General features: G+C 31.9%; 3 protein-coding genes across 4 annotated transcripts; all 3 read left to right on the top strand.

Moving 5' to 3' along the window:
- The first annotated feature begins 379 nt into the window (after positions 1 to 379).
- LOC8287222 (myb family transcription factor PHL5) lies at positions 380 to 3,377 on the top strand. 2 transcript variants are annotated; one of them, XM_025159345.2, is made up of 7 exons: positions 380 to 1,255; positions 1,345 to 1,558; positions 1,644 to 1,720; positions 1,832 to 1,871; positions 2,363 to 2,417; positions 2,514 to 2,586; positions 2,717 to 3,377. In XM_025159345.2, exons 1-7 carry the CDS (start codon positions 650 to 652, stop codon positions 2,927 to 2,929), a joined length of 1,278 nt encoding a protein of 425 aa, XP_025015113.1. In that variant the 5' UTR covers positions 380 to 649; the 3' UTR covers positions 2,930 to 3,377. The 2 variants fall into 2 exon arrangements, with proteins under 2 accessions (XP_025015113.1, XP_002530352.1); XM_002530306.4 differs by having other exon boundaries at positions 384 to 1,255; positions 2,517 to 2,586.
- Positions 3,378 to 5,267: 1,890 nt separating this feature from the next.
- Positions 5,268 to 13,775, top strand: LOC8263213. The gene is made up of 14 exons (XM_002530307.4): positions 5,268 to 6,015; positions 6,111 to 6,291; positions 6,371 to 6,447; positions 6,545 to 6,584; positions 6,683 to 6,731; positions 6,883 to 6,952; positions 7,074 to 7,166; positions 11,901 to 12,341; positions 12,440 to 12,620; positions 12,700 to 12,776; positions 12,878 to 12,917; positions 13,013 to 13,061; positions 13,340 to 13,409; positions 13,515 to 13,775. Exons 1-14 carry the CDS (start codon positions 5,581 to 5,583, stop codon positions 13,611 to 13,613), a joined length of 1,902 nt encoding a protein of 633 aa, XP_002530353.3. The 5' UTR covers positions 5,268 to 5,580; the 3' UTR covers positions 13,614 to 13,775.
- A 1,319-nt stretch (positions 13,776 to 15,094) lies between these two features.
- LOC8263214 (RNA-binding protein P) lies at positions 15,095 to 20,744 on the top strand. The gene is made up of 6 exons (XM_048369994.1): positions 15,095 to 15,393; positions 16,079 to 16,199; positions 16,395 to 16,538; positions 18,748 to 18,944; positions 19,069 to 19,144; positions 20,191 to 20,744. The coding sequence occupies exons 1-6, from the start codon at positions 15,260 to 15,262 to the stop codon at positions 20,524 to 20,526; spliced, it is 1,008 nt and encodes a 335-aa protein (XP_048225951.1). The 5' UTR covers positions 15,095 to 15,259; the 3' UTR covers positions 20,527 to 20,744.
- Positions 20,745 to 21,949: the final 1,205 nt, after the last annotated feature.

The following is a 21,949-nucleotide window of genomic DNA, read 5'->3' as shown; positions in this document are numbered from 1 at the left end:
TATTCTCCATATTTCTGTTTTCCTTTTTCTGATTATGAATCCATAAACTATTTAATATAATTGGAAGAAGGGTTTCAACTGATATAATTATATTTAAGTGCTTGACACATTTATTCTTTCTCAGTCTTTTTCTCTCTAAATAAGGACAAAGTTTCATGAAAAACCTTTTTTGCTTAAATTTTTTAAGGGATTTGTTTTCTTTTGTGCTTTGTTTATGTCAACATGTTATTGTTCATTCCTATCCATATTAGGAATAACTATAAAGACATATACATATTTTAAATATATATATACATATATATAATATAATTATTCATGTCTTGAACATGAAGTCTTTTGGAATATAAAGAGAGAATTTTATACCAAACATTTAAATTCATTGTTATTGGTGTTGATTATACAACTAATCTGCATCTTTCTTTTTTTCTTTTTTCTTTTTTTTGAAATAATCTGCATCTTTCTTTTTTCTTGATTTTTTCGTGTATTTTGCTTGGCTTCTAGTCTTTAAGTAATTCACAGTAGAAGGAATTCTGATACACTTTTTGGTAGTTGCCAAGAAAATTGAACCCAATTTACCATTCTATTTTTCATAAATTTTTTCGGTTCTAGCTCTCCAAATTCTTGGATTGCCGTTTTCTTCAGTTTGTAAATGAACACTTCAAAGATTGATTTCCAGGGACGAATTCAACAGAACCATGGAATGATTGGTGACCTTGCTCTTCATTCTTTCCAATCTTTTGGTAACCAACAGACTTGGAACATGGGAATTCGCGCACAATCACCTGTAATGGAATCAGCACACCTGCAACAGCAAAATCTGAGGCCAGATAAGTCATCAAGCAGCATTATGAGAAGTTTCGAATCACCAGCTTCAGCTTTCTACGCAACAGAAAGATATATGGGATTTCCACAGTATGATTGTCAAGTTAATGCTGTTTTATCCTGCCCTTACTCCAAGTCCTATGATTCCCAAATCCCTTCACAACAATCTTCAGGAGAAATCTATGTTATTGATGCTGTAAATCAGCAACCTGATCATAATTTGGAATTGAGAAACAACCTGCAATCGATTACGAAATCCCATTTATCTGATGATCATTATTACAAGTCCTATAAAGGTGTATGCAGCAATTCTTTAGGAAACAAACTACATCAGCTCGAACAAAATAAACTGTCAAGAAATGGAGCTGTCTCTGTAGGAAATCAGTTTTCAATTCCTTTCTATGGAGATCAAGATCATAACAATCATAACAGAGTACGTATTTTCCATTCTATAATATAGTTTTTAGATCAACTGGTTTAATCTCTTGATTAGTGATGAACAAACACTTGTTTCCTCAACAGTTTGGTAGCAATCCATTTGTGCAGCTGGGAGTTTCTTCCAGACAAGAGATGCAGTCTCCAAGATTTTCTTCTGGAGTTGTTTCTGTATCTTCTGCATCTTCAGGCAACTCTATGGCTACTGGGGCTGTGCTCTCCAGTAAGACACGAATAAGATGGACTCAAGATCTTCATGAGAAGTTCGTCGAGTGTGTAAATCGCCTTGGAGGTGCTGACAGTAAGTAACTTAGACATAAGTTTTTAATAAACTGAAGAAGAAAACATCATATTTGGCTTCTTTATCATCTGCTGATCAATTGTAGAAGCAACGCCAAAGGCGATCCTGAAGCTTATGGACTCGGATGGATTGACTATCTTTCATGTGAAAAGTCATTTGCAGGTGTTATAGCTTTCCCTAAAACTTTTGGTTTTTTAATGTGTTTCAGCTTTTTCTTTTTCTTTTCTTCCTTCCAAGATCAATATTTTCATTTCTCTTTTTATGGCCTTGCAGAAATATAGAATTGCAAAATACATGCCAGACTCTTCTGAAGGTAAATATCTTTTGATATTGATCTGAAGATGCTCCATCATTTTAAATTTTTTTATGCTTCAACTCATATAATTCACACCATTATGAAAACACTGGCATAATGAAAGGATCATTCACTACATTAGTTCATTCCATGTGACGGGCAAGGAAATTTAGACCAAAGTTACAGTAGAATGTATAGTAAAAAGAAGACAAATCGAATTTCCATATGCCTTCAAGTACTTTATATAAAATGAATAATATCTAATCTGTTCTTTTGTTTCTTCCCCTTGTCAAATATATGTAACTTTTAATGAATATTGTTGCTTCCTTGGATCAGTTGTCTTGTCAGAATGATTACGTTTATTTTTGGCTGGTGTTGATTAGGCTTCAGATTGCCTGTAATATTTTCAGAAGTTGCATCAGAATTATGCTTTCTATTTGTGAATTTATGGAGACATGCTATAGCCAGATCATACTGTGATTGTAATCCAAATACCTCCTGTACTGCAGGAAAGGCTGAGAAAAGAACTAGCATAAATGATGTATCACAGATGGATCCGAAAACGTAAACCTTATTATCCATCCCTCTTCATTTGGTTACTTTTGTAAGTTTTTTCCTAATAATCACCTAATCTTATAACAAATTGTTATCCATGTGTAGCAGTGGCTTACAAATCACAGAGGCATTGCAGCTGCAATTGGATGTCCAGAGACGTCTGCACGAACAATTGGAGGTACATCAGTGAGATGTTTCACCAAAAGAATGACACATTTCAACATCATTTTTTGTGATAGAGAAAGGGAATCTTGCGAAAATCACTACGCAGAATTCATAACTTTACTTCTTTCACTTTTATTGGACAGATTCAGAAAAATCTGCAATTACGCATTGAAGAACAAGGCAGACAACTTAAGAGGATGTTTGATCAACAACAAAGGACAAATAATAATCTCTTCAGGAATCAAAACTTGGACAGTATATCGCCGGATGAGCAAGCATTCAGTCTCGAAGATATTGAGATTTCCTTTGCAGAAGGTTCTAGTAATAACTCTCACTTCCCATCCAAGATAAGTTAGTTCTTGAAAGAGCATACAATTACAACCAAATTCATTTACTAGATCAATGAGTTCCAGCAGAAGTCATTCCTACTCCTCAGGACAACACAATCAGGAACAAGTCCCCTCTGCAGTCTAAAGAAAACCAAGGCATTTTGTATTTACTTGAATTCTAGAATCAATTATATTGAATTATGTCTATAAAGAAAGAAGTACATACACAATATTTGGTGCTATAATACATAAAAAGAACACTTTTTATTGCAAATATGGAGGGGAATTCGAGTTAGTGTTAGAAAAAGGGTCTTGCATTCATGTATCAGAGTTCCACTTCCATCATCCTATCAGTCTGGGTTCTAAAATCCTAAGCTTTTTGCATGTTCCAAATTGGACTTGTACCGGGTACAAAAATAAGACTTGAAGCAAAAAATCTGAGAAATAATAGCTTTTTTTTTTTTTTTTTTCCTTCTGTCCTGGTTTCTTTTGTTCACTAAATATATAGCTAACAGTGAGTTTAAAAAGCTTACTGTTATCTTTAAAGCATGATGTAAGATGAGCCCCTTCCTAGCCATATTACTGAAGCTTGCAATAGAGGCATTTCCGAAGTAGCAAACGAATCCAGGATACTCTCAACAGTGCATTAAACAGAGTAACTCTGGATGGTATCTTAAACAGAATTTTCAATATCTGAAACTACCTCAAATGAAAAGAGTCTGTTCTTGAAAGTGAGAATTCATGGATTCAATTTCTTTTTCTTTTTTTTTTTACAGCAAGTGAACTTTTGATTTTATGACACGTTAAAAGGGATGACTGCCCCTATTATGTAGTCCACAACTAGTTAGCCTTAAATGGATCACAATAAAAGAAAACTGAGTTTTCTCAACATTGAATTTGGTAAAAGCACATTGAATAAGGATTATCAAAGTTGGAGATAAAAAGTCAGCCAGTGGCCTGATTCACCCTGGTTTACTATTCTAAATTTTGAACTGTATTTGAACATAATGATTAAATGACTGATTGTTGCCTAGAATTTGAAGGATTTAATCTCGGTATTTTGAGATGTAGTCATTCTTTGCCATGCTTATTTAGAATCATAGTAAGAATGTTATCATTCTGTACCACCTTGTTTAACATGTCATTGACTTTTGAACTGCAGAGGCAGCCTTAAGCCCTTAGCTTTAGACATGCAAAGCTGATTAATGTTGTCATTTTGTGCATTGTTTGACAAGTTATATTAAAACTTGATATTACAATATAATTTCTAGCAGTCACAGAGGAGCAACCTAATTGTCCCACTAAGATTCGCCCAAAGAATAAGAAAAAAGAAATTAAGAAGGTAATAGCTTTTCTAATTGGTATCAATATTTTGTTTTTCTTTTTATTAATATTTTTTAATTTATGTTAGAGGCAACTGTTACTATTAGGAATCCGACCAAATTTTAATAACGTGGAAGGCAGAGAGCATTTCACTACATCACATTTGATTTTGGACAAATTGTTCTATTAGTATTAAAATTTTGTCATTTATATCTAAATGGTATCAATTTTTTTATTTTTTTTAATACCACATTCATTATTTCTATTTTAATTGATGGTACCTGACGGAGACTTGCCTACAGGAAAATTTTCATACGAGTTAACAACTTGCAAATACTCGACAGTCTACCAAGATTACTAACTGATCTTTAAGACCACGCCAAATATGAAAATAACTAGCACATCTCCTATAAATACCTATCTAAAATATCGATAAAAGACTAATACTAATACAACCTTCAAATACTATTCCTTAAGCACCTATTTAAAATGAATTATATTGTTATTATCTTTTACTTTTTGTGACATTAGTACCTATTGGAATGTGATGAATTTTTACGGACCTGATAGCTAGACACTTGTCTAAATATGAAATTAATTAATATATCAACAAAAAATCATCCAAATTTTAATAGGTACCATCAATTGAAACAGAAATCATAGGAGTGTATTAAAAAGAAATAAATTAAAGAATTAATATCATTTTAAAATATAAATTATAAAATTTTGATGCCATAGAGCAATTTAGCAAATTCTATTCATACAAAATGGAAAAAAAATTCACAATAGGTCCCGTCATCTACAATGGAAAAAAAATTAAAGCATTTGTAATAATTAAAAATATAAACCAAAATCTTAATACCGACCGGAATATTTATTCACCTATTATTCATACAAAATGAATTCGCAGAGAACACCTAACTTATCATTTATCAAAAACAATGACTTCGCAGTTGTTTAATTGATGCCAAAAAGATAACCCTTGTGTGTTCAAGCATGCCATTATACATGTTAATCTGTGAGCAAAAATATATGGTGTTTCCTCTTCATATCATCTCCTCTTACCATTAAATATTGTACTGTCATCCCAGTTATTATTTGGAAGTACTTGTACTATAACTTTGTACTATGATTCCATTTTCTAGGAGGACTTCCACATCCAATAGTACTTGCCACTGAGTTTACATGTTATCCAGTGCAATTCTCTCGGTTTTGAGAAAGATGAAAGTGAACTTCTTATCTGCAACAGACTTCAGGTAGCTTATTTAAGAACAATCAGCCATTCTTGCAGTTCATCATCCACTTAACTAGAAACATCGATGCAGATTTGCCTTTAGAGACCAGAGACCAGCCATATGGGTGGATCACAGTGGCAATTCTTGGGGCCTAACATGCTACCCAGCATCTCCGCGGACGATTTAGATCAGCTAGCATCTGCTGTTTATGCAACTGATTGCTATTTGGAATTTCGAAAACATGATGATGAATATGGGATTGCTAGTCCAAGCTCACAGGTTCCTGAGCCCAATAGTACTATTGTACAGATGCCACCAAATAAATCTTCAGGGGATGGCATTTCCATTGACTCCAATTTACAAACAATTCTGAAACCTTATTTTTGCAGTAACCAACTCCATAAATCTTGTGAAATATTTCAGAAGGGTCTGTCATGTATTGAATCAAGAGGAAATGACTTTCTTTCTCACGATAATATAAGATTCCTTGCTGCAAATGCCACCTTGATTGGAACACACATTCAGTTTCCTTCAATTGGACAAAACAATCCCGAAGTAAGTTGCTTCTTTCCTTTCACAATTTTAGTTCTGTGCATTGGTTTTAGTCTGATTTTTTTATCTTAAATAAAAGTAATTTCTATTGTTTAAAGCTCATCTCCTCTTCCCAACAAGAGAAATCATCTTTGAGAGGTCTGGAGGTTGCTTCCTTTACTTGCAGTAGTAGTTCTGCATCTTCAGGACCAAACGTTTCGAGTAAGAAAAGAATGCGATGGAATCAAGAACTTCATGAGAAGTTCATCAACTGTGTCAACAATCTTGGTGGTGCTGAGAGTAAGTAATTAGATATGGATTTTGATCAGTTGTATTTAGATAACCAGTATTACTAATAACTACATTGCTCGAACGACAGAGGCAACGCCAAGGACAATTCTAAAGATGATGGAATCAAAAGGATTGACTATCTTTCAAGTCAAAAGTCACTTGCAGGTACCATATATGAATTCTGATTAGCTTCAAATTGTAAATCTGGTACTTTCACCATTTATATTATTTAGCATCTTCTAATTTTGATTTTTCTTTGCAGAAGTATAGAGCTGAGAAGTATATGTCTGAACGTAAACAAGGTATATAAGAATTTTTTATGTTGCAGGGTAATTAAAGTAATTCCAAAAGCTAGTTCACTCGCAGTGTTTATATGTATATTTGTTCTTTCTTTCTGCAGGAAAAACTGAAACAGCAAGCAGTGACATACCTCAGCTCTGCATGAAAAAGTACAACTTCTTGATTTAGCTATTCTAGCTTTGAATAATCTGTAAACCTCTACATTCTATTAAATTACCATATTAATACATATACTTGGACGCTAGAGACAATGTCTCATACAGAACATCTCGATTGACAAACTCCATTTTGGTTTTGCAGTACCATGCAAATCAAGGAAACACTGAAACTGCAGCTAAATTTTCAGAAGCATCTTAACGAACAGCTAGAGGTATACACAGAAATAACTAGCTAATTTAAGTCGTGCATATAAAAAAAAATTTGTTCTTCTTGGCCTCATCATGCATGGACTTCTCTTCTCATGTTCTCTTCTATATATATATGCGAGACAGATTCAGCGGCATGTACAGCAGAAAATAGAGGAAAATGGAAAGCAGCTGAAGATGATGTTGCAAGAACAACAGAAAATAAATAAAAGACATATAACTTGAGACTGCTCTCTTGAATTGATCTTGAAGATGTTAGTGACATTTAAACTGGAAAAATATACATGCTTCTTATAGTAGCTGTTCAGCTTGTTAACAGCATTAGTCACTCAATAAATTAGTTTGCTTTCATGTTCTAAAATGAATAATTCTGTAAAAATGGTAGAAAGTATTTTTAGTTTCTGCTGCTGGTTTATGTTTGGAAAAAATGAAGCTAAGGTAAGGTAAGGTTCTAGGTAAATTCTAGGGCGCTGTAATTTATAATGAGTTCCAATGTCTTTATATATTTATAAAAATAAAATTTATAAAAATGTAAATCAAATTTACATAAAGTACTTTAATATGTAATTTTCATACAAAATTGCATACTAAAAATATTTTTATATATTTTTCTTAATTTTTTTTTTATAAATTAACTTAAAATTTTTTAATTTTTCAGTCAATAAGAACATAAAAATATTAAAAATCAATATAGATTACGGTATTTTTAAAATTCATCAAAATTTTATAAAATAAGCAGAAGTAATTAATTTTATTTTATTTGAAAAGAATAGATAGTATATAAAGGTATTAGAAGATAATATAGGAATTTTTTAACACTATAACCTCTTCAACTCACACATTTAATAGGTTGAGAATTGAAGAATATCAAATTGAAGAGTTTTAAAGATTTTCTAATTGGAGATTTCAAAACTTTATAAAATATTCCAAAACCTCCATCCAAACATGCAAAAAGATTTATGCAGAATCTCAAAGCTTCTCTTTTTTACTTATTTAGTGGACAGATGGAAGAAAATTTGAAATTGCAAATGGAAGAAGAAGGCGAACACCTTAATAGGATGTTTTTTAGTAAGATAATATTACCCGGTGCGGAAGAATATTTATTTAGAGATAATAATTTGGATAGTAAAATGAATAAAGTGAGAAAAAAAAAAAAAAGAGAAACCAATTCACGTGATTCGGCATAAGTCTACGTCCATGGATGAGGGAAAAATAAAATTTATTAATTAAACTGAAGAGTACAAAATAGAAAAATAGAAAATAACTTTCAAACTTTTAAGTCCAAAAAATACACGATAAGCTCACATCTCTAATTGTATACAACAAATTCGGTTGGACCTGAAAAGAGAGACTAAAGCTTTTAAAAGAATCTCACAAGATATATGATAAAGAAAATAATACATTTACATTTATGACTGCGTTAAACTTAGCAATGTTGGTGTCCATCTTTTACTTTAAGCTTGATGACTAATGTAGTACAAATACTATATATTTATGGCATATTTTAAATTTGTTGACCATATTGGTAGAAAGACATATTTACGACACTTTAAGCTTGACGACCAATATGGTAAAAAACTATAACTATAGTCACTTTAAACATAGTGACCAATATGGAAGACAAGCTTCATGTGCAACAAGTTCATGGTGACTTTAAAATGGACTTGGGCTAAATTCAAAGCAATATTAATATTTTTAATCAACAATAGAGAACAAATAATAATCTTTTCAAGAAATTAAATCTTGGACGGTACATCGCATTCTCCATTATTTTGATACTTCCATATATTCTATTCTTCCGCCCATGTGCCAGACGCCTACAATACAAGTGCCGCTCTTTGTCTAGACATTTTACCTTGAACCTGATACTTACTCTTCGTCTCATGGAACAACTTCTCTAAACTAGATTGTCGCAAGCAATTCCTATTAGCTCCTCAATATAATATATTTAGAAACAAATATGCACTACAACTTAAAGGTGTCTATAAAAAAAGGAAGTAAATACATAAATTTAGTGCTATGGAGGAGAACTCTTATTGCAGATATGGAGGGGGGGTATTTGATTTTTAAAAAAGAGGAATGCTAAGCACCTTCTCTTTATTGCATTCACTTTATTTTTCTTATTATTAAGACATGTGATATGATTTATATTTATTATGAATATAATTGAGAAAAATAACTGCAATGGCATTGTTGTTAAATTATTCAATTTTCAGGATAATTTTATTTTAATACCTCCCATTCTATTTTGTCTTTTCCTAGTTTTAATGCTTAACTTTTCTATTTTAACTCTTGCTTTTAATATGACTAACTCATACATATTTTTTTCAAAATACTTGTTTATAAACAAAATTTGAGGATGGACTAAATACCACATATCTGGTCTTTTGCTTTTAATTTTTATTTAAATATTAACTTAATTAAATATAATAAGAATAAATTTAATTTCAATTTATTTGAATAAAATTATTTATCCAGTCTAATTTATTTTAACTATAATTATATAAAAGCTTTTGGAAAAAATAAAATAAAAAATCACAAACTCCTATAGAATATAAAAATAATTATTGTATTGTCAATAATATTAAATGTCAATTGCTAAAATTATATTCTAAATAAATGACAGTAAGAATAAACTGAATTCAAATTCACTCTACAAGTTTCAAAGTAAATTATATTAGTGGTGGGTTAAGGGTACCTCACGCCATACATTAGCAAATTGACAATCAAAATTTAGCTGTTTCTAGTCATCACAATTTTAAAAATTTAATCAATTTTTATAACAGTATAAATGATAGAGCTACACTGCAACAACAAGTGAATGCATATAAATAAAAAAAATAAAAATTCTAATAGAAGATAAAGACAAACCTAAAATTAGATTAAGAATGATATTTAAACAAAATTTAGAGCATGAAGGAACAATGAAAAATTTGAGTGAGAATAAAAAAGTCAAGTAGAAGACAAAAAGAAAAAAAAATATAACACCTAAGTAACAAAATAAGTTTCGAAATACTAAAATAAAATTATTCTAAGAGTTAAATAAAATAACAATAACACCATTATAGTTATTCTTTTCTATTATATTTATAATATCTTTAAATTATGTCATGTATCTTTATAATAAATAAAATGTAAAGAGAATACAGAAAATCCAATTTCCTGTCATGTCTTAAGAACCTGACTTAAAAGAGAAAAGAAGACCGGGCTCAAACTTTCGATGATTGAACTGAACCGGTTTAGCCTACCATGGGACATGAAAAGGGACGAGACAAAGCCTTCTTCTTAATAGGATTCTGCTTTTACTATTCTCAAGATAGCGAGTGATCTTATATACGATACCGCCAAACGCTTCGTAAGAGCTATTATGTCAACTATGTGGGACCTTGCCAATTATAGAATACAATAAAGAGAAGGTCCTCCGCACTTCTCTTCAAGAAATTGCCTTAGTGTTGGAATGAAGTGTTGCATTTATGTAGTATAGTCTCCCTTTTTAATTTTTTTTTTTTTACTTTGTTTCTAAAATCCAATACTTTTGCATGTTTTCAAACTAGATTTGTTTAGTAATGGTAATTGAAGCAAACAACTTGAAAGTAAATAAATAAATTATTTAAAATAATATCGATTTAATGTTTATAATTTAAAAAATAGATATATAATAGTAAAATGCAAGAATAGTATTATAGTAAAGCCCTCAAAAGGGAGCTTTGGCATTTTCCAAGAAGCAAAGCCAACCCAGGGTGTTCTCAAGCGATGAGGCTAATCAGCAGAGCTTTCTAAAGATTGAAATAGGATTATCAAAGTGGGAGATAAAAAGTCAGCCAGTGGCCTGATTCATCCTGCTTCACCAAATCGCCATGTTCTAAATTATAATGAGAAATAAAAAAGAAAAGCAAAAAGCTGATGTGAAAAAAAGAATGATCGAATCAGTGCTGCCAGAAAATTTAGAGGTAGGAATCTTGGTATTTTACGATGTCGTCATTCCCTGCCATGCCTATTTAGAATGATCCTGAGAATGTTGTCATTCTGTACCATTTTGTAGGAGTATGTTGAAATGCACAGGTTGCCTTAACTTTGGATATGCAATGTTAGAATGTTGTCATTTTGTGAATTTGTTTAACATGTTAATGGTTTTTTTTAGTTAATTACGCAACAAAATTGATTTGGAGTGGTTAAAAAAGTCTCGAATTAAAATAATTAAAAAAATATTTTTATCATTGGAGTTAAATAATAAAATTGATTTAGAGTGATAGAAAAGTCTCAAATTAAAATAATTAGAAAAGACACTTTTATTATTCGAGTTAGACTTTAAATATTCAGGGTGATGGAATTTTCCTCTTTCCTGTTCATCGAATCTGGCATTTAAGTACTGTAATATCATGCCACTAATCCTTCCCTTGAACTTTGTACTGTAACTCTGTACTATCATTCCATTGCCTACAACTTGTACATTATTCACTAGTACGTACCAGTCATTGTGTTTGCATATTATCTTATGCAATTGTCTGAATAAAAAATATTATAAAAACAAATAACAAATGAAAGCCAAAGAGAAGAGACTAACTTTTACAGAAAAAATACAAGATACTTGTAAGCAATATCTTGAAATAAAACCAGTCATTTTCTTAGTGCACTTCACTAGGAACATCAGCGCATAGATAGAAAATGCATCATAATCCTAATCCTTGGGGATGACATATTACAGAGAATTTTGCCGTTCTAAAATATAAAGAACAGCTGCATAAAGATGGTGTCATTTGGCCTACATGTTATTGGATGTACATATATATTATACATATATGTATATATGTCAATAACCAAGAAATGGAACTTAGTTTGTTTGTTCTTGGGTACTATTTTAACAAGAAAGAACAGAAAGTACATTCGGCTTTAGATAACCGTAAAGTATTGCAATTTGCAAGTTACCATCTTCTCAAACCCAATTCATAATATATTCGACAGCTTAGAGACTGCTTCCAGAGACCAGCCATGGAGGGAGGATCAAAGTGTCAAAAGCTGGGGCCTCATATGCTATCCATGAGCGATTTAGATCAGCTAGCATCTGCTGTTTATGCAACTGAGAAACATGATGGTGAATATGGGATTGCTAGTCATTTAAGCTCACAAGCTCCTGAGGCTAATACTCTGCCACCAATTGAATCATCAGGGGTTGAAATTGTTACTGAATCCAATTTGCAAACAATTCTGAAACTCCTTTTTTGCAGCAACCAACACCATAAATCTTGTGAAATGTCTCAGAAGAGTCTGTTTAGTATTGAATCAAGAGGAAATGATCACTTCCTTTCTCATGACAACATAAAATTACTTACTGCAAATCCCAACTTGATTGGAACGCACCTTCAGTTTCCTTCAATTCCACAAAACAATCCGGAAGTAAGTTCGTTCTTTCTTTCTTTCTTTCTTTCTTCTCTCAAATTTAGTTCTGCGTATTCATCGTGTATCTAATTAAAAGTAATTGCTATTATTTATAGCTGATCCCCCCTTCTGAACGAGAGAAATCATCTCTCAGAGATCTGGAGGTTGCTTCTTTTACTTGCAGTAGTAGTTCTGCATATTCAAGACCAAGACATTCGAGGAAAAACAGAATGCGATGGAGTCGAGAACTTCATGAGAAGTTCATCAACTGTGTCGACAATCTTGGTGGTGCTGAGAGTAAGTAATTTGATATAAATCTTGATCAGTTGTATTTAGATAGCCAGTATTACTAATAGCTACATTGCTCGAACGATAGAGGCAACGCCAAAGACAATACTAAAGATGATGGAATCAAAAGGATTGACCATCTTTCACGTCAAAAGTCATTTGCAGGTACCTTATATGAATTCTGATTAGCTTCAGATTAGCTTGAGTTGTGATCTACTACTTTCGCCATTTACTATTTAGCATCTTCGAATTTTTTGGCAATGCAGAAATATAGAGCTGAGAAATATATGTCTGAACGAAAACAAGGTATGTAAGAATTTTTATTTTGAACGGTAATTAAAGTACTTCCAAAGCTAGTCCACTCGCAATTTTTATATGTATATTGTTCTTTCTTTCTGCAGGAGAAACTGAAAGAACAAGCAGCGACGTCCCTCTTCTCTACATGGAAAAGTGAAACTTCTTGGCATAGCTGTTCTAACTTTGAATTGTTTGTAATGATTAATGTGGTCTAGATTTTGCCCGTAAACTATGATAGCCAAGCCTACATTCTTTAATTTATATTTAAAATTTGGCCCGTAAAACTGTGTATTTTTTCTTATCATTAGAGATTTCATACAGTAATGTTCTACAATTTCTGATTTTACTGTATTAGTACGTACACATGGACACGAGAGACAATGTTTCATACAAAAACTTCTCCATTGACAGATTCCATTTTGGTCTTACAGTATCATGCAAATCAAGGAAACACTGCAACTGCAGCTAGATTTTCAGAAGCAGCTTAATGAACAGCTAGAGGTATATATATAGAAATATAAATAATTAGCTGATTAATTAAAGTCAAGAAGAAGAAAACCAATACATTTTCACCGACTTATCTTCTCATAATCTTCTCCATGACAGATTCAGCGACATCTACAGCTGAAAATCGATGAAAATGGAAAGCAGCTGAGGATGATGCTCGAAGAACAACAGAAATATAAATGGAGATTGCTCTCGTGAATAGACCCTCGAAGATGTTTTTGACATTAAAATAATACGTACATGCTTTCTTGCTATAGCTAGTTAGTTCCTTAACAGCCATAATCACTTGAATCAGTTTGTTTTCATCTTCTATAAAATGAATAATTCTGTGACAATGGCAGAAAATATTTTCTTTAGTTAGTTTTTTGGAAGAAAGGTGGAGGTATGGTGACTGGTCTCTACTTAATCATGTAGATGAAGATAACACTAGGGCTTAGGATCATATATATATATATGTATATATGAGAAACCATGCTCAATCGACCTGAGCAGAATTGATACACTCACTTGGAATTTGATTACCAGTGGCAATTTTACTGTTGCTAGTGCCTGGAATGGAAGTACTAGCATAAGCCCTTTTTTTTTTATATAATTTTGGAACAAAAACTAATCACGTTTGAACTCTCTAAACAAATCCATCTAAGCTCTCTCATTAATGGTGTTTCTTTGTGAACTAAACCACATTAGTCAATTCAACTCTCAACTTATATAATATGACCAAATAAGTCAAAAGGTGGACTTTTTTTAACAAGTTCGTCCATAATTTTGTAACTTTTGACTCAAATCGATAGATATCCTTCAAATATAAAAATAATAATAAAAATTATTTTTCTTTTTAATTTCAATGAATAAAAATAATTATTTATTTTTTTATAAACAATGTTTTGAATTGATTAACTACATTGAAAATATTATATAACTTTTATTTTAGAATTTTGTTTAAACAAAAGAATTATTTGGCACTATGTGACTTGACATGATGATAAAATTTTATTTTGATAAAATTTGTAATTTTTTCAAATAGATGAGATTCAATTATAGGTTCTAATATAGTCTAAGGTTGATTATTTAACTTTTTTATATTTTAAAAGATTTAAAATAAAACTATACCATAAATATAATTATCTTTTGAAATACTTTTTTATTAGAAAACAAAAAAAAAACAATTCTTTATCCATTTAATTAAAAAAATTAATTCTTCATAATTGGAGGAAAAGATATTTTTTAATAAAAAATTATTATACATGACTATATGATATAAATTCAAAAGGCAAATGGACCAATATGAAAAGAATAGATAACTTTAGTTTATTGTGCTATTTATAGATAAATTGAATATTAACATATGATATTATTTATCAGATGTTGCATTTATATTGGCATATTTATTCATTATTATGAATATTAAAAAATTATCTTAAATACAATAATTAATAGTTAATTTTATATATAATTACATAATTAATTTAATTTATAGATGCCATAAATATATTTAAGAATTTATCACTAATATAATTTAGTAAAAAGCAAAAAAAACATAGAGAATAAGTGGGCCTAGGTTGAACCGTTTAAAAAGTTTAGGGTCTTGTTTCTCCAAAACAATATACAGACGGAGGACTTATGTGATTTCAAGACTAAACATGAGGGGTATATTCGAGAATTTCTTCATCAAATAAATAAGTCCGGGATAGAAACGAACCAAAATATTGGCAATAGCAGGGTTTGAATGTCACTGCCTGTTTCTGAAGCTGTTAAAAAATAAAGCCTTCCCTATCCGAGTCCCACTTACTAACAAAATATAGCGGGGGAGAGAGAGATTTGGATTGCTCGTTAACAATTGGCTTATGATGGAAGATATGAAGAAGAGGAAGATGGAGGAAGCAAGCAACGGAGCTGAAATCTCAAGTACACAAGACCACCTCCGTTCTCTTCTTGACCCTCTCAACAAATCCCAGCTCGTTGATCTTCTTTCTAGATTGTGTGTATTCTTTCTGTTTATTGGGTTTCTTTTTTTTTTTTTTGTCGGTTCTTTTTGTTTTTATGTATATTCCATTAGTTTCCCAAGTTAAATTCAATCTTGAATTTTGTGTTACTCGGTGGGTTTTGTTTACTTTACTTAATGATCCTGGGAAGTAATCTTGCATTTTGATATATGGTTTTCTCTGTTTCATTAGACAAATAATAGTCAGGCTCTAGCTTTGGATTTTCAAAACCCCAAAAGAGGACTATAGATTGTTTATTTATAAGTTCCAATTATTTTCTATTTCGATACTAGGCAACTGTCATAAAACTGAAAATTATCGCAGTTTTTAAGTCTCAATTATTGATCTTTCACCTGTCTGTAATTCGTAGCAATTTCTAATAGAAGTTTAACCTTTTATGTATTATATGCATTTAGAAGCTCTTTAATTGTGCCTTAAGACTAAGTTTTTATTAGGATCTTTGTTTCTTTGGATTGTGTCTCTGTCATTGCCTCTGTCAGCCAGGGCATCTAAGTTGGGATGTTGTGGTGATATGCATTGAGATTGTGAGATTGATCTGCTTGTATTTGTCAAAGGAGTGACATATGATATGAGTATAACTTGTTATGTTCAACTGTATGCTTGTGTGATTGACATTATGCATGTGTGTTTGTTGGTTTGTTTGCATGTTGACGCATAAAGAGGGTCCAAATATCCTTCCATTGCTGAGGAAATTAAAAGTGTAGCCAGTGCAGATCCAGCACATCGAAAGCTTTTTGTTCGTGGCTTGGCCTGGAATACCACTTCAGAAACCTTGTGTGATGTGAGTGCATTGCTGATTGCTGAGTGTGTTTTTTGTGTGCTATGGTGATGATTGTTTCATATGACATCAGTTTTTGGCAGTGTTATTTGGATCAACTAATCACTCTGCTATATTCTTCTCTTCTCTTTGATTTATTACTCTTGTCATTCTCTCCTAATTTGTCAGGGACCTGACCCCCACATGTTTTTGGCACAGGCATTTCGAGTGCATGGTGAAATAGAAGAAGGGGCTGTCATTTATGACAAAGCAACAGGAAAATCTCGTGGCTATGGTTTTATTACTTACAAACATATGGAATCAACACAAATTGCGCTTAGAGCACCTAGCAAACTAATTGATGTAAGCATCAAGGTCTTTAGTTTCTTTACATGGATATTTCCTTTAGGTTAACACAAATATTTATTATTATCTTTTTAAAATCTTTTTCCTAACACAAAATTATTTCCTGTTTATTTGTGCACATGTATGCTTCCATGTGTTTAGGTATGTGCATTTTAAAACGTTCTTTTAAAGGACATAAATTTATGTGTAAGCAGAAGTCATTTGTGAATGCAGCTTATTCTGAAAAAAATAAAGAGTAAAATAGTGGTAATGATTAACCTAGAATTGGGTGACTCATTTTTGAAATGCATGAGTAGAATCCCTATCCTGATAGCATATCTGTAAATTTGTTTCAGAAATTGATACTCGGATTTGCAGTCTCGAACTATATAACATGAACTTGCTTAATTTACTCAATTAAGCATTTATCCCAAATTAGTAGGACTTGCTTTGGTGGACAATCTTTTTCAAGATTGATTACACTACAAGTCTATGCTGCATTTATAAGAAAAACTATTGCTGCTACATCCTATTTTACACCCTGGATCATTATTGACCTCTCGTCTCTTCACTTCAATAACTTGGACATGTTCAACCTTCCAGATTGCCGCATCTATTGGTCTATTCTGGACATGTTCATCTCATTTTACTCTTCTCTCTCTCGGCTTAACTTATCCAAATTTCTATTATATTCACTCATATTTATCTTAGCATTCTCATATCTGCCCATGAATATGTTGTTTTCTTCACTGTAACAATTGTTATCATAATCGGTTGAAGTTCAGTCTTATAAACTTCTTCTTCAACTTATCTAGGATTATACAATTGCTTAAAACCTCACCTGCTTATTATTTCAATCCTTAGAGTTACACTGTCCAAGCTCCTACCATTCTTTTTCTTTTCTTTTTTGTGAATAACACAATAATGAATATATGATGCCCTTTGTTAAAGTTGAACTGGAACAAAGATTTTCTAGATTTAATAACCTCTTGGTTTGGAGAGAGTATTTTGTTAATCATGAACATAAAGTAATTAGTACTCCATGGGATATCCTATGGAGGTTGTCCAATTTGAAACTTGAAAACGCAAATTTTACTATTGATTCAAAAAGGATTCAAGTTTTTAAAAGAGGTCTTCATTATAGGGTTAAGCATAACAAATTGTAGGATTCGTTCCTTTGGTTATATTTTGGGCTACTTGGAGAGTGCTGAATTTACAGGCTTTTTAGGAATATAGGTGGACACCTAATATTAAATTTTGTCCATGTCCATGTAGGTAGATTCATTCCTTTGTCCATGTGTTTTAGGTAGATACCTAATATTAAATTTTTGGATGAGGGAAATTTTTTGTGTAGGCCATTTTTCTTTTTGTAACTTTACTAATATTTTTACTATAGGCTCATAAATTATATACCTCTGGCATGAAGCATGCTTTTGGTATCTTTTTAAAATAGCTTTTCAAAGGAAATAAATCATGGATTGAAGTAGCTCTACCCAATAATTCTTGTGTGTGAAATAGTGTTTTAAGGAGTAACTTTTGGGCACAATGTCGTTTTAACTCTTATATGAATGTGTTAAGTAAATTCACTCAAAACACACATGCATACATGGGAGCAAAATACATTAATTTTTATCTGGTTCAGTTACATGCGTATCTCCACGAATCCACTGTCATTTCACTATGAAGAGGTTACAATTGCCTTTCAAAACAGTTAGTTTTGTTGTTTATATAGAAGTACAGGAGAAAACAAAAGATAACAAAAGTTCTGAAGAGAAAAACAAACGTACTATATTGCGCTTGAGTCCTTATTATGGGCTGGAGAAAGTATTTCTGTATGTCACAACTGTCTTTATATTTTGTAGTTTTACAGAGGTAGTAACTTGTTGTGGCAAGACCTCTTCTAAATAAGACGGTCTTGAAAAACTTGTTTAATACCAAGGCCTCTCTCCCTCTTAGACACCATTATCAATGATTATCCTTATGAACTTTATTTGGAGGAAAATGATCCAGGCTGGGATCAAGGTTTAATTTTGTTTGAGTAGATTTGAGCATAAACAACTGTAGCTGGTTATTCAACATTGTTTTACCAACAATTGATAGAACTTTTTCCGTAAAGTGTCTTAGTATCTGAAAATAGGTTATCACATTCTTGATTGTTCACACCCTTTCTCAATCAGAGATTTAAATTCCCTCTCTGTCTCTCTGAAATATAATACTATATCTCCAGGGTCGGTTGGCTGTTTGTAACCTAGCATGTGAAGGATTAACTGGGGCAAGTACCACACCGGATTTAGCCCAAAGAAAACTCTACATTGGGGGACTATCACCAGAAATTACAAGTGAGATGCTGCTTAACTTTTTCGGAAGGCATGGTGAGATCGAAGAAGGTTCAGTTGCCTATGACAAAGATACCAACGAATCACGGTATTTAATTGTTTACTTTCTCTATGGCCTGAGAATTATCTTCTATTTACAAATATTCCTTGTTCTTTTTAGTTGTTCTATCTTTTGATTCTAGAAAGTCATTGTCTTTTCCTTGTACTTGCAGTGGGTTTGGTTTTGTTACATACAAGACTGTGGAAGCTGCAAAGAAGGCCATAGATGATCCACAGAAGGTTCTAGGGGTAAGTCAGTGATTTGTGAATGATCAGAATAACATGCTTTTGGTTCCCTGTTCCACTACTCTTTGGGAGTCCTTTTTAACTAATTTCGATTGATGGAGAGAGAAGTAGAGGGACTTTTGAGAGGGAAGATTTGTTTCTCATGGTTCCAAATATAGATGGCTAATCATATTGGTTTATTTTTCTTTTTGTTAAGTGGGCTGCAAATTGTGGATGTACTGCTGTACGCCTGTCAATCTTTTTCTGTAAATGATGTTTCTCGTGTACACTATTTTGGTGCCCTTTGAATATTCTTCTTTCTCCTTGCTCATCTTTTCTTTTGAGGAAAAAAAAAGAATAGAAAGTTCTCTTTGAGAGGATTTTCTTAAGAACATAAAATTGGATTTTTGTTTTTAACTTTTTTCTCTTTCTGCTGGGTTGTTTATTGTTAAGTGTAATTAAAGTTTCTATGGAATTTACTGTTACTCTCTGCTGTAATCAGTTTATTTACCCATATGAAGTGCTACATCAAGATTGTAAATGTCGAGGAATATGACTTTGTTAAAGTTGCACAAACAAGCACCAGTTTGAACTATGACGTTAAGTTGTAGATCGGAACTTTCCATTGATTAGCACTGGCCTTTCATAGATTAGCATTTCATTCTGCATTTTGGAAAACAACAGTGTTACTCTGAGAACAGGATAAACAATGAGGAAGTGGAGCAAGCCCCTTCTATGATTGGGACTTGATGGATCTTTTCCTTTTACTATCTGATTTCTTCTTGTTATCGTTGACAATTGACATGCAAAATGGAGCTACTTCTGTATGGATCTCCAGTTATCTGCTGGACTAGATTCTTTCAAGTTATGAATTAGTTACATCTTTATATGATTTGCTTTTATGAATTGGGCAGTTAGTTATTTTGCCTTGATGATGGCCCATACATTTGTTCTGATTGGGAAAGGTTCCTGCACATTCTTTATATAGCATAGATATACTTCACATGATTGAATTTATTCTTCCTGGCATTTATCAAGCATTCTTATAATTGTTGTTGTTGTTGTTGCAGGGAAGATCTATCATTGTAAAGCTTGCTGATACGCACAAGGGTAAAACAGTGCAAACTCAAATGCCTGCATCAGTTGCTCCAGTACCTTTACCGATGACGGCTGGATACACACAGCCTGGAAAAGCACATCCTGGTCCTGCCCCTGTTGGCTATTCTTATCCTCAAACTATGCCGTCATACCCTGCATCTTCTTACCCTAGTCCTCCAACAGCACCTGCACCTTATCCTCTACAATCTCAATATCAATATCCACCAGTTGCTATGAAGAAAGAGCCATTTGGACCACCAGCACCAATGGGAATGGGTGGGTACCCATATTATCTTCCTAAACAATGAATGCCGAAGATGAAATCTTCTACTAAGTTTTAGCCATGCCCTTTTCAATCTATTTCTCTGTGTAGGCAAGTCCTGTAATTTAGCCATCGAGTAGGTCTGTCAGTAGTTTTATTAGAGCAGGTAGGTCTTGGGGATGCTTAAAATAGCACCAAAACTAAAATTTTGTCACTTTTGTTTTTTTATCATTGCTATTATTCTTGGGTATTGTTTACTTCTCACTTTTGTCTCTCAGAGCACGCAATATTGCATGTACTGATTAATCTCATCAAGTTGCAATTTTAGGGCAGAATAATTGAATTGCTTGGTGGGATGCAACCTCTGATCCTTTGAGACATACATCTTTTCTGTGATCTCTGTTGAAATTGGAATTGAAGTTTTCAGCATCATATATTATTTTGATCCATCTAATTGGATTTTCTGTGGTGTACAATTCATTGTTTTGATGAATGTAGCGGAGCAGCAGTCAACATTTTGCACCCTTGAGTCTTAAGAAATCTGCCCAGGATTCTGATGCAGTATGTAATTGGAGGTTAAGTAGGCAGATAGGATAGGATATTGCTTCTGAGGAAGTTGCCTGTTAAGAGCATTCTGTTAATAATTTTTGGATCTGCCTGTTAATGTTTCTCCTATAAACTAGGGCATAAAGCTGTTAGCATGACTTGTATAGATATTTCCCTAATTCCCTATTTGGATACCCACTTTTTAGTTCAAACCCTGGGAGATTTTGCATGTGACAATGTAGTTATCTCCCATTATTATGTAACCTAAAATCCAAAAGTTTTAATGTAAATTACATCACAAGAGTATTATTAAGCTTTATTTCTCAAATAATTATAGAATATATTGCTAGATTATTAATCATTATTTACTATGATAAAATAATTATAAAACTAATTCATTTGATGATAAAAAAGACAATAATGTCATCAAGTTATTCTTTATGCAGTTAAAGAATAAATTAAAACATCCTTGAGATGTGAGTTTTAAATAATCGTACATAACCATGTCATTAAACAATGATTAATTTATAATTATAATAATTCTTAAAATATTTGCATATAACCATGAGAATAAAGCAATAATAGATATAAAAATTTCTTCATCTAACAAGCTTAAGTTAATATGTTTTCTATTCCTTTTACATTACGGGATTTACTTGTAAATGTTGTCTAATTAACCTAGCTATGTATATTAAATATGTAAAAAGTAAATAGTGTTATTATTAAATTAGATTTTGATAAAACCTTGAATAAAAAAACCTTTGACCCTTGGTAAGTATAATTGATAAATAGTAGCCGACGAATTAATTCTCTAATTAGTATTATTCCAACCCCAACTAATTAAAAATAAATAAAAATTGAATTTTCTCAAAGAAAATAAAAATGAACATTTATCATTTTAAATTATAGATTCAAAAATACCA

Source organism: Ricinus communis, chromosome 10, assembly GCF_019578655.1.
Source record: "Ricinus communis isolate WT05 ecotype wild-type chromosome 10, ASM1957865v1, whole genome shotgun sequence".
NCBI lineage: Eukaryota > Viridiplantae > Streptophyta > Magnoliopsida > Malpighiales > Euphorbiaceae > Ricinus > Ricinus communis.
Note: the sequence above shows the minus strand (reverse complement) of the source record. Positions and strands in the feature narration are given on the sequence as shown.